The sequence below is a fragment of the Bombina bombina genome, chromosome 11 (genome assembly GCF_027579735.1).
Source record: "Bombina bombina isolate aBomBom1 chromosome 11, aBomBom1.pri, whole genome shotgun sequence".
Lineage (NCBI taxonomy): Eukaryota > Metazoa > Chordata > Amphibia > Anura > Bombinatoridae > Bombina > Bombina bombina.
This window is the reverse complement of record NC_069509.1, coordinates 184,510,887-184,524,164: the sequence shown is the minus strand read 5'-3', so window position 1 is coordinate 184,524,164 and position 13,278 is coordinate 184,510,887. Positions and strand designations below refer to the sequence as shown.

General features: G+C 43.1%; 1 protein-coding gene across 1 annotated transcript in view; it reads right to left on the bottom strand.

Moving 5' to 3' along the window:
• USP7 (ubiquitin specific peptidase 7) overlaps window positions 1-13,278 on the bottom strand; it is a 345,176-nt gene that overhangs the window by 252,652 nt on the left and 79,246 nt on the right. The window contains exon 4 of the mRNA XM_053694268.1: window positions 3,707-3,845. Within this exon, the coding sequence (XP_053550243.1) occupies window positions 3,707-3,845 (139 nt within the window). The remainder of the gene's footprint in view (window positions 1-3,706; window positions 3,846-13,278) is intronic.

Sequence of the window (13,278 nt, the reverse complement as noted above, 5' to 3'; positions counted from 1 at the left end):
CAATCATCCAGAGTGGATAATACCTCCTTAAGCAGAATGCGGAGATGTTCCAACTTAAATTTAAATGCAATTACATCAGGTTCAGCCTGTTGAGAAATGTTCCCTGAATCAGTAATTTCTCCCTCAGACAAAACCTCCCTGGCCCCCTCAGATTGGGTTAGGGGCCCTTCAGAGATATTAATATCAGCGTCGTCATGCTCTTCAGTAACTAAAACAGAGCAGCCACGCTTACGCTGACAAGGGTTCATTTTGGCTAAAATGTTTTTGACAGAATTATCCATTACAGCCGTTAATTGTTGCATAGTAAGGAGTATTGGCGCGCTAGATGTACTAGGGGCCTCCTGAGTGGGCAAGACTCGTGTAGACGAAGGAGGGAATGATGCAGTACCATGCTTACTCCCCTCACTTGAGGAATCATCTTGGGCATCATTGTCATTATCACATAAATCACATTTATTTAAATGAACAGGAATTCTGGCTTCCCCACATTCAGAACACAGTCTATCTGGTAGTTCAGACATGTTAAACAGGCATAAACTTGATAATAAAGTACAAAAAACGTTTTAAAATAAAACCGTTACTGTCACTTTAAATTTTAAACTGAACACACTTTATTACTGCAATTGCGAAAAAACATGAAGGAATTGTACAAAATTCACCAAATTTTCACCACAGTGTCTTAAAGCCTTAAAAGTATTGCACACCAAATTTGGAAGCTTTAACCCTTAAAATAACGGAACCGGAGCCGTTTTAACACTTTAACCCCTTTACAGTCCCTGGTATCTGCTTTGCTGAGACCCAACCAAACCCAAAGGGGAATACGATACCAAATGACGCCTTCAGAAAGCCTTTTCTAAGTATCAGAGCTCCTCTCACATGCGACTGCATGCCATGCCTCTCAAAAACAAGTGCGCCACACCGGCGCGAAAATGAGGCTCTGCTTATGCTTTGGGAAAGCCCCAGAGAAATAAGGTGTCTAATACAGTGCCTGCCGATATTATAATATCAATATACCCAGATAAAATGATTCCTCAAGGCTAAATATGTTTTAAAAATGAATCGATTTAGCCCAGAAAAGTCTACAATCTTAATAAGCCCTTATGAAGCCCTTATTTACCATCGTAATAAACATGGCTTACCGGATCCCATAGGGAAAAATGACAGCTTCCAGCATTACATCGTCTTGTTAGAATGTGTCATACCTCAAGCAGCAAGAGACTGCACACTGTTCCCCCAACTGAAGTTAATTGCTCTCAACAGTCCTGTGTGGAACAGCCATGGATTTTAGTTACGGTGCTAAAATCATTTTCCTCATACAAACAGAAATCTTCATCTCTTTTCTGTTTCTGAGTAAATAGTACATACCAGCACTATTTTAAAATAACAAACTCTTGATTGAATAATAAAAACTACAGTTAAACACTAAAAAACTCTAAGCCATCTCCGTGGAGATGTTGCCTGTACAACGGCAAAGAGAATGACTGGGGTAGGCGGAGCCTAGGAGGGATCATGTGACCAGCTTTGCTGGGCTCTTTGCCATTTCCTGTTGGGGAAGAGAATATCCCACAAGTAAGGATGACGCCGTGGACCGGACACACCTATGTTGGAGAAAGGGACAGTCTACTCCAGAATTGTTATTGTTTACACAGATAGATAATCCCTTTATTACCCATTCCCCAGTTTTGTATAACCAACACTTATATTAATACACTTTTTACCTCTATGATTACCTTGTATCTATGCCTCTAGATTGTAAGTTCCCACAGGAATAGGGCCCTCAATTCCTTCTCTATGCGTTTGTAAATGTCCTGTCTCCTACAAGTTTTTTTCATTGTTTTATCTAAATGAATTGTATCCACGAACAGCGGTACGGAATGTTGGCGCTTCATTAATAAAGTATAATAATAATAATGCAAACTGCACTCTTATGATAGACTCATTTTAGCAAATCAGTGCTGACTCTTAAATAACTTCACGGGAGTGAGCATAGTTATCTATACGGACATACATGAACTAACAGTGTCTAACTGTCAAAATGCACTGAGAGGCGGCTTTCAGTGTCATAGAAATCATTTGAGCCTACCTAGGTTTAGCTTTCCAAAAATACCAAGAGAGCAAAGAAAATTTGATAAAAGTGCATGTCTTTTGGATTTATGAAGGTTTAATTTGACTGGACTGTCCCTTTAGAAATACATTAACAGAAAAACAATTGAATGACTAGTTAAAACAGCTGCAAAGTATAAAATGTATGATAAATTGCTTCTTAGGTTTATTTTTGTATATGTAATAGTTTGTTTTGCTCTTTGAAACCACAATCCATTAAAAAGGGTTGAGCTTGCAGGAAAATCAGATCTTATTTTATCACTTTTTGTACACACACCATTATATTATCTCTGTTTGTATACCAAAGGCCAATACTTAAGAGGGAACAATTGAGAATAACCATGTTATATTGCCTTCTTCCTCCCACTGAGAGTGTCATTTCTTGCTTTTCTATAGTCTAATTACAGAAACTTTCAGTATAGGAAGGGAAAAATCTGTTATTTCAAAGGAGTTATTTGTAAACAATTTAATACACTGCAGCAGGCAAAATTGAATGTTGGGAACAAATTAAAGGAGAGAAAAAAAAATAGGGTAAACTGTCCCATTAAGCAATTCCAACAGGGACTATATACAAGAGCAGCTGAAGAATATTTAAGCTTTGCATCATCATAACTAAATAGTTCAGATAAACAGTCACAAGGCCTTGCGTATAACATTAGCTTAGTCACAGCCTTACTATAGCCATGCGCAGAGAGCAGCATGACGTTCCAGAAGCTATCGGCTTGCCAAGCTCAAAACTAATGTTGCAAAGGACCAACAGCAAATCAATGCAAAACGATGTCTTGCCAACATGAGCAATGAGCCTTACTGGATAGAATAGATATTTTTTTAAATTATGTACACAAACGCAGCCTCGAAAAGCAAACAAACACAGTCATGTATATGTAACAGAGTACATTTATATTAATGTACTAAATACCATGGTTAACAGGGATCTAAAGAAAGAGGAGTGTAAAAAATGCTGAAATATCTAACTCTTACTGGAACCCATTACAGAATCAACTACAGGACACAAAACAAGAGGAACTCTGCTAACAAGAAGGTTTGACAACCACAAAAGACCCTAGCACCTTCAGCGATTGGTAAAATTTAACTTAAAGGGACAGTCTAGACCTAATACTTATTCTTTATTACTTTATTGCTAGGGTTCCCCATCTATAAAGCTTGTAAGAAAGTTTGTTGGCAGCAGAAAATGGCCACCAAGCTCCGCCCACAGCTATCTTCTTGTCCAGTTAGCTGTTTTCAAGTATGACAGTTTAGCAGTGAACGTTTAATTTTTTTCAGTTAACCATTTCAAATTGCACAAATCAGCATGTGCAAGTAGGGAAACTTATTCACGCGTCAACTGTGATTGGAGAAACTTCACATACCAAAATATACACGCAATGTGTGGCCGGAGGTTGACGGCCATTTTTGGCTCCTAACAAACTATGAATATTTAAATGGTTTTATGTACTTTTTACAAGCTTATAGATGTGGAACCAGTTGCAGTATTCTTCTACGGTATGTGACAATAGTATGTATTGGGTCTAGACTGTCCCTTTAACTTTTACAGACATTAATGACTTGTCTGGCTAAAGAGGAACCACACAAAAATACTTACACTCCATGCCATGAAGTTGGAAAAGCCCCAGTCATTCTCCTTGTGAAAGAACAGATGACTGATGCGACGGCTGAACGATTTCTCATCGTCCTTGTAATTGATTACCTTCAGTACAGCCTGTGCATGACAGGACCAGGACCTGCAATGTAGGCAACAATTTAGGATATTTATGCAACCATACCATTATTATTATCATCATCATCATCATCATCATCATCAGGTATTTGTAGAGCACCGCAAATGAGATTCCGCACCGATAAACATAGTCTGTATACAGTATAACATTTATAAAGGATCAAATGGGTAGAGGGCCCTGCCGAGAGTTGCACTGTTTTAGTCGGCTCTTATGAAGGAGATCTACAAACAGCTGGGCTCATAAGCTTTCATTCTAAGGGGAAAGCAATGGAGGTAGGAAAGGTTAGTGTAGGTTGTGTGCATCCCTGAATGGTTGAGTCTTTAGGGCAGGGCTCACCAAATCCAGGAGCCTGGGAGCCACTGGCTCCTAGAACTTTACCCCTGGCTACTAACTGTTTGGGTTATTCTTCATATATCTATATACAAATACCACTGTCTGGCTACTAAATATTTGTACTGGCTCCTAAATTTTAAACAGAATTGTTGATCCCTGCTTTAGGGAGTTCTTGAAGCTGTTAAAACTAGGGGAGAGTCTTGTGGAACGAAACAAGAGTTCCACAAGATGGGAGCCAGTCTGGAGAAGTCCTGTAAACAGGAGTGTGAGGAGTTAACAAGAGGAGGAGAGTAGGGGGATCGTGAGCAGAGCGAAGGGGAGGGAGAGTATCTGGAGACAAGGTCTGAAATGTAGGGAGGGCAGTGCAGTTGAGGGCTTTGTGTGTCAGAGTGAGAATTTAGTGTTTAATCCTGGAGGCAAGAGGAAGCCAAACGTTACATTGCAAAAAGGAGAGGGGGGCAAAATGTACTGTGTATAAAGGCCTAAGATCTCCAATGTTACCCTGACATGCTCACAATGTGACTATTAAAGGACCAATAAATACAGTAGATTTTTATACCTGACAAATCCGCAAAAGCAGTATTCCCTTCCCCTCTATCATGTGACTGCCATCAGCCAATCACAAATATGCATATATGTATATACCTTGAATTTTTGCACATGATCAGTAGGAGCTAGAGCCTCAGAAAGAGTAAATATAAATAATCAGGAGTACACTGGAAAGTTTTTTTATATTTCATAATTTATCTGAATCATGAAACATTAAATTTGACTTTAGTAGCCCTTTAAATCTTCTTGTTCAGAGTGATCACACAGTGCACCAACTGAAAGGTTATTCTTTTCAGCCATAGTAGGGGGTGATGTAAAGCCAAGAACATATATTAAGAGTCCTATAAACAAGACTAGAGCTGCAACAACTAATCGTTATAATCGATAATGAAAATAGTTGTCAACTAATCTCAATCGATTAGTTGGTTTGCAATTAGTTGTCTGTGCACGGCACCAGCTGCTTCACTCCAATGAGCTCCTGCACATGGTATTGTGTTTTATGGTTATGTCCTTAGCCTAAAGGACGTCTACAGACTTTTACTTTTCACTTTTACAGGACAGTATAAGTTTACAACTACTCCTAACTTATGTGCAACACAGAAATAATAGGAGGAGTCATTCGGATCGTTAATATTAAATCAGATCAGGTGATTTGGGACTATGTCCGCCTGCTTTGCATGATATAGCGCCGAGCTTCTTATTTACACCTAGCCCTAGATTGATGGGAGTTATTTGAATTGATGTGAACTATTATCTGTTTGCACAATTATTAGTAGATAGTTTGCTATTGCTGATTATATGTACTGTATAGATACATGTGTAAGGCTTTGTCTTGTTATTGATCTAAAGTCCTTAGTGCTTTTAATTTTTTTTTATATTAATATATTGTGATAATATGTACCAGATTCAACCTCTATAAGTATATATCTTATTTTTAGAACGGAGTAGATATTTTTCCCTAACCTTATAGCTGGTTATTTACCATTGCCTATAGATATTCAAGATATTTTTTATGTTAGAATGAAGTCCAGGCTTGTTGCAAAAAGAGAGCCAGCCTCAGACAGGAGCATGTGGGCATGTTGACATTTTTGCATTTCAATGCAAAGTTTCTGAAAAAGTGAACAGAATAATAATCATCAAGGACAGTCTACCTCTTTCTAGTTCTACCTCTTTTCAAACAGTTTGTGGTTTTGTTTTGCTTAATTATAAAAATTTGTTCTGCTGCTTAAAAATTGGACAAACAGTTGTGTTAAAGTCAAGTTTTAGGGGCCTATTTATGATAGTGCGAGCGGACATGAGCCGATATTGTGGATCATGTCTGCTGCACATCGATCATTGCACCAGCAGGGGATGTCAATCAACCCGATCGTATTCAATAGGGTTGATTTCTGTCCGCCGCATCAGACCAGGCGGACAAGTTATGGAGCAGCGGTCTTTAGAACACGGGGCATCAAGCTCCATAATGAGCTTAATAAATATGCCCCATAAGTTGAAGTTTATATTTGTAACACTCAGTATGTGGATTTTATGTAAAATATAGGAAACAATGATTGATTTTTTTTTATCCGATTAGTCTATTAATAAAAAATAATAAAATCGGCCAAATAATAGATTATGAAAAACAAATTACGCTTGCCTGATAATTTAATTTCCATCATGGGGAGATGAGTCCACAGCTTCATTCATTACTGTTGGGAATTAAAAACCTGGCCACCAGGAGGAGAAGGAGGCAGACACACCCCAGCCAAAGGCTTAAATGCCTTCCCCACTTCCCTTATCTCCCAGTCATTCTGCTGAGGGAGCAAGGAACATTAGGAAAAATATCAGGGTATAAAAAATGCCAGAATATTAATTAAATTTAGGTCCGCCCATCGGAGATACGGGCGGGAGCCGTGGACTCTACTCCCCACAATGGAAATTATATTATCAGGTAAGCATAGTGTATGTTTTCCATTTAAAAGGAGAGGAGAGTCCACGGTTTCATTCATTACTGTTGGGAAACATATACCCAAGCTCTAGAGGACACTGAATGAAACCGGGAGGGTAAAAAGGCAGACCCTAATCTCAGGGCACCACAGCCTGCAAAACCTCTCTCCAAAAAACAGCTTCTGCAGAAGCAAAAATTTCAAATTTGAAAAACTTTGTAAAAATATATAAGGAGGACTAGGTAGCCGCCTTACAAATTTGCTCCATAGAGGCCTCATTCTTGAAGGCCCAAGACAAAGCCACAGCTCTAGTTGAATGAGCTGTGATCCTCTGAGGATGCTTATGTCACAATGTCTTATAGGCCAAGCGAATCAAGCTCCTCAACCAAAAGGACAAAGTAGAATAGGCTTTCTGTCCTTTGCGCTTCCCTGAATACACTACAAAAATATGTAGACTGAAATCCTTTGAAGCCTGAAGATCGAACTTTAAGACACGAACCACATCCAGGTTATGAAGTAACCTCTCCTTAGAAGAAGAAGGGTTAGGACACAAAGGAGGAACAACTATTTCCTGATTGATGTTATGGTTCAGATACTCCGCGTGCCGATGCAATGGCCAACAGGAAGAGAACCTTCCAGGACAAAATCTTAATGTCAATGGAATGCATAGGCTCAAACGGAACCTTCTGCAATACCTTAAGGACCAAGTTTAAGCTCCATGGGGGGAGCAGACTGTCTAAAGACAGGCCTGATTCTAGACAGAGCCTGAACAAAAGATTGGATGTCAGGGAGCTCAATGAGCAATGACCTATGCAACAAGACTGATAATGCCGAAATCTGTCCCTTTAAGGAACTGGCGGCAAGAACCTTTTCCAAACAGTCTTGGAGAAAGGACAGAATCCTGGATACCTTCACCTAATGCCAAGGATATCCATGCTTCTTACACCAGGGCAAGTCCTTCACACCTTATGGTAGATGCGACGAGTGACTGGCTTCCTTGCCTGAATTAAAGTACGAATCACACTTTCAGAAAAGCCTCTCTTGGCCAAGACTAGGTGTTCAATCTCCACACAGTCAGCTTCAGAGAATGTAGATTTTGATGTTGAAAGGGGCCCTGTGTCAGCAGATCCCTGCAACAGGGTAACTTCCACGGTGAAGAGGATGACATCCCCACCAGATCCGCAAACCACATCCTCCGCGGCCACGATGGAGCAATCAGAATGGCCAAAGCTCGCTCCTGTTAGTGTGCCACTACACGAGGTAGAAGTGGTAACGGTGGAAAAATGTAAGCTAGGCTGAACCCCGAAGGAACCGCTAAGGCATCCATCAGCTCTGGCTGGGGATCCCTGGACCTCGACTGGTATCTGGGTAATTTGCAATCGAGTCTGGATGCCATGAGATCTATCGCCGGCGTTCCCCACCTTAAGACAAATCTACACAAACACTTTGAGGTGAAGAGACCATTCCCCCGTATGGAAGGATTGCCTGCTGAGAAAGTCTGCTTCCCAGATGTCCACACCTGGAATGTGAAGTGCTGAGAGCGAGCAGCTGTGGGACTCCACCCACTCCAAGATCCGAGACACCTCCCTCATGGCTAGGGAGCTCCTCGCACCCCACTGATGGTCGATGTAAGCCACCGAGGTAATGTCTGTCTGTAATCTGATGAAGCTGAACGACCCCAAAAAGAGGTCATGCCTTCAGAGCATTGTAGATTGCTCGGAGTTCCAGAATATTTATCAGAAGGAGAGACTCCTCCCGGGACAATTTTCCTTGTGCCATCCTGGCACACCAAACAGCTCCCCATCCTGCCAGACTCACGTCCGTGGTCACAATCTCCCAGGACGGTCTCAAGAAGGATGTCCCCATGGACATTTGCTCCGGACGGATCCACCAAGACAGGGAGATCCGAGTATCCATAGATACCTGCTGTGATGGATCTGAATGATGGCCGTTCCACTGTCAACATGCACAATTGAAGAGGTCTGAGATGGAACCTGGCGAATGGAATGACGTCTATGCTGGAAACCATGACTGAAGGGCAAGACAAGAAGACGCAATCTTCCTGGGTTGATGGTCTGCAAGAAATATTTTCATGGACATAGAGTATTATCGTATCTAGGAACTCCATCCTGTTGCTGGGAACCAGAGAACTCTTGAGGAGGGAGGGGAAGAAAGAAAAAAAAAAAAAAGAACCCTTGAATGATCCTCTGCGAGACTGAGCTACGGCGCCTGGACTAGGCGCCACAGCAATGCCTCTGGATCTGGCCACTGCAAGGAGCACCTCCAGAACCTTTGTGAAGACTCTCTGGGCCATCACCAGACCAAAGGGAAGGGCCACAAACTGGAAGAGTTGGTCCAGAAACACAAATGTTAGGAACTTGAAGTGGTCCCTGTGAATTTGCACATGAAGGTAAGCGTCCTTTAAGTCTATAGTTGTCATGAACTGTCCCTCTTGAATTAGGGGCAGAATAGATCTGATAGTTTCCATTTTGAATGATGGAACACTCAAACTTGTTTAAACACTTTTGGTCCAGAATCAGGCAGAACGTGCCCTCCTTTGGAACCACAAAAAGATTTTAATAGTACCCTAGACCCCTTTCTGCTTGGGGTACTGGTACGATAACACAGAGAGGGGAGAGATCCCTCACACACTCTAGAAAGGTCTTTCTTTTCTGGTCTTGAAGACAGGAGGAATCTGCCCCTGGGAGGATTGGATCTGAACCCTATCCTGTAACCCTGGGCGACAACTTCCAGAACCCAAGGGTCTTGAATGTCCTGCAACCAGGCTTCTGAGAAGAGATAATCTGTCCCCTACTTGGTCCGGAAACCGGTCGGAGCCGCCCCTTCATGATGATTTTGTCTTGGCGGGCTTCTTGCTCTGCTTAGACTTGTTCCAAGAATGAGCCGGTTTCCAAGTTCCCTTGGACTGGTTCGCTTTCGTGGAGGGCTGCTGGGCCTTGTCTGCACAAAAGGGACGAAAAATAGATCCTTTGCTTAGCCTTCTTATCCTGCGGTAGGAAGCCTCCTGTAACAGTGGATATGATCAAATCCAATCCTGGACCGAACAGAATCTTTCCTTGAAAAGGCAGGGACAACAGCCTCGACTTAGAGGTCATGTCCGCAGACCAAGACTTTAGCCACAGAGCCCTGTGAGCTAAAAACGGAAAAACCTGACACCTTAGCGTTCAGGCGAATAACTTGCATATTGGCATCACAGATTAAAGAATTGGCGATCTTCAGCGCCTTAATCTTATCCTGCATCTCCTCTATGGAAGTCTCCCCCTCGACCATTTCACACAGGGATTCACACCAATGTCGCAGCTCCGGCAACCGAAGCTACAGCCGCTGCCGGCTGAAAAAACATTATGCTTACCGGATAATTTTCTTTTCTTCTGATGGAAAAAGTCCACAGCTGCATTCATTACTTTTGGGATATAAGAACCTGGCCGCCAGGAGGAGGCAGACACCCCAGTCAAAGGCTTAAATACTGCTTCCACTCCCCTCATACCCCAGTCATTCTGCTGAGGAACAGTAGAAGAAATACCAGGGTGAAAAGGTGCCAGAAGAATATAAGGATGCCCCACACAAAATAACAGGTGGGGAGCTGTGGACTCTTTCCATCAGAAGAAAATTAGGTAAGCATAACTTAGTTTTCTTCTTAAATGGAAAGAGTCCACAGCTGCATTCATTACTTTTGGGAAAACAATACCCAAGCTATAGAGGACACGGAATGCCAAGAGAGGAGAGTACAATTAGTAGGCCCATTCTGAGGGCACCAGGCCTGAACCTCTACCCAATAAAAAATCCCACTTCGACCGAAGCCGAGAAAATCCATTTATTCTATATTAAAGGAAAAGCCCCAGTGACACTGACTCGCAGCTAGTCCAGAGCCAAACAAGAGACTGCAAAACGGACTTGACTGAGCCAACAGGCTCCCAAAAGACGGTCCCCCACCACACATCCCTCACAAATGAAGGGAAAACAAGCCTAAAACCTCAAGGGGACAAGGCAAAGGAGGACCAAGAAAACCGCAAGGTCCCTGAACATTTAAAAATAAATAAATAAAACACCTCCAAGAGTGGGTCCCGCTCACAGAGACCCAAATAGGGAAGGAGGGCTCAACGATACAAAGTGAAACCCAGGATAATACCGGGCAGGGAGAAAAAAAAAAAACAAAAAAAAAAAACACAACAACAACTTCTCAACATCCTGCAAGCATGGAATGCAACTAGAGAGGCAAATGCCTCCCAGCACCTGTCCATAGAATACTAAAGGATTTGACCATGAAAGCGTGTAATAGCCCCAGGCGAAACCCCAAGATTGAGAACAGAGTCCATAACAGGACGGCCCAGAGGAAGCTTGCAAGGAAAAGCAGCAGTCATCAAGAAGACAGACCGCATAAATCAGCCCCTTGACAGAGGGAACGCTCCAGGCAATCTAAGCCGCCGGACCTACACACAGGTCCCTAAAAAAGGGGAACACAAAACCTCTGTCGAGGCCCCCCGAGGAGAGTAAAACCTCAGAACCCGAAGGTAAAGTAAACCCTCTCCTGTCAAAGGAGCAAGGAAAATCTATCTCCTAGGAAACTGAGCTATGAGGATAAACTCAATCTCACAAATCCAGCAGAGACTGCAAACCATAAACCGCTCGGGCAACCTGATCTGTAGACCCACACCCAGCTGGACCAACCCAGCCACAGGGAACAAAAGAATCCCGAAACTGGTACAGGAACGAGCAAAAAGATGGTACAGCCATCTTCCCAGAGTACAAGTACAACCTGACTCTGAAAACAGACATGGTCATAGATCAAAGGATCCATCCAAATAAGGCCCCACAGTCTGACTTGGAGCCAGCAAGACCCCAGGTGGAAACAATTCCACCCTCCACTTCCCGACCAGGAGAAGCCCTAAGAAAGAACTCCATTTCCAAAGGAGGGAGAATATCCCCTAAGAAAAGGGGAAGAAGCCAGAAGGGCAACAATTCCAATACAGGTAGCTTCGCCAAAACAGAGGCACAGCCGATCCATCCCCTGCAGAGCAGATAATCAACAGGCAAACTGACCAGGGGAATGCAACCTTAAGGTGCACCAGAAATTAAAAGCCAACACCAGCAGCTGGGTAGAAAACCCACAACCCTTGAGGTGCAAGCCACACAGCTAACGCTTAGATGACATGGGTTACTCTGAGTAAGAAAAACTCCTACAACAAGGCCAACCCTGACCCGGTCAGATAGATGGAGCAAGGACAAAGCCCAAGTTCACACTACCATGGAACACCCCGTCCAACCCCGAGATCCAAGATTCCAATACAACCCAAGACTGGGTCAGGAAGGAGTGAAGCCTCAGGCACCCAGACCTGTTTTACTCCCTGAGATTTCGGCTTTCTAATACTTCAGGAAACCTTACCAGGAACTAAACATCACAACTGGCCAAAAACCAGAAAAGGGAAATTGACACACATTCAGAGAATCCGGATAGTGAGGGGGAATTCGAAAGTCCTGACCAAAGAAAGGAACCACCCCTAGTCAAAGTCCAACGCTCAAAGGAGCAGGGCTAGAAGTCGTATGAAGGGACCTCTCAAGCCTCAGGACAACAGAAGGAAAACCTTGAGGTCCACATTGACCCTACTAGCAGGGCTAGTCTACCCATCACCTCCACAAAGGCAGAGGACACAGGGAAAAGAAAGGCGCTAAACCTTCCCAGCTCCAGGAAACCCTGAGCTAAACAAAGTCCCCAGAGGGATCAACCATCCGGGTCACCGATCCCAAAAAGGAGATTCAATTCACCCGGAGACAAGTAAGGAGACCCAAAGGACTCATAAATCAGTCAGACCATCACGTCCAAGAGTAAAAACTGTATCTAGATACACTAGAAACGGCTAAGACATACACCTACAAGGTGCCGAGAGCTGCAATAGGCTTCAAAATGCAAAACCTACCACATGCTGGACAGCTATCCATACAGCTGTGGGATCAAGTCCCAACAGGACCATCCAGAGGCCTAAAACTGAAGGCCAAACCACTCAAACAGTGGTAACGGGGCCTAGGCCAACCAACCCTCCCCCACATGGAGGAGGAACTCTAGGATCTGATTAAATCAGACGTCAGCGGAACCCTCCCCTGCCCAGTCCTCTATAACAGGAGGCTATAAGGACTGAGACAATCCTTCCCGCTTCACGAACCCACCAGTTCTTCTCGAATGCTTAGTGGAACATGAAAAACTATAACCTGAGCACTCAGCGCTTCTACCGAACTAGCTCAGCAGAACAGCGCCACGTGTCTGAACAGACGCAAAACCGAACAAACCCGACAGGACCAGCCTGTACCAGGGGTCCTAACCGGCAAGCTGCATAAACTTTCCCTCATAGGGGAAAACTAAACAGACCATTTTAAAAACATAGGACTAACATGTCCAAACAACTTATGCAGAAGTAACAAAGTAACAATCCCAGATGGTCCCTGAAGAAAACAAAAAACAAATGAGACATCCATCGGATACAAAATAAAATATATGGCAACCCAAAAGGTAAACGCCCCAAAAAACAAAACAAAAAAAAACAAAAAAAACAAAAACATGGGCCTACCCATAGGACCAGCCAAACATAGCCCCATCTTACAAAAACTGGGAAAGA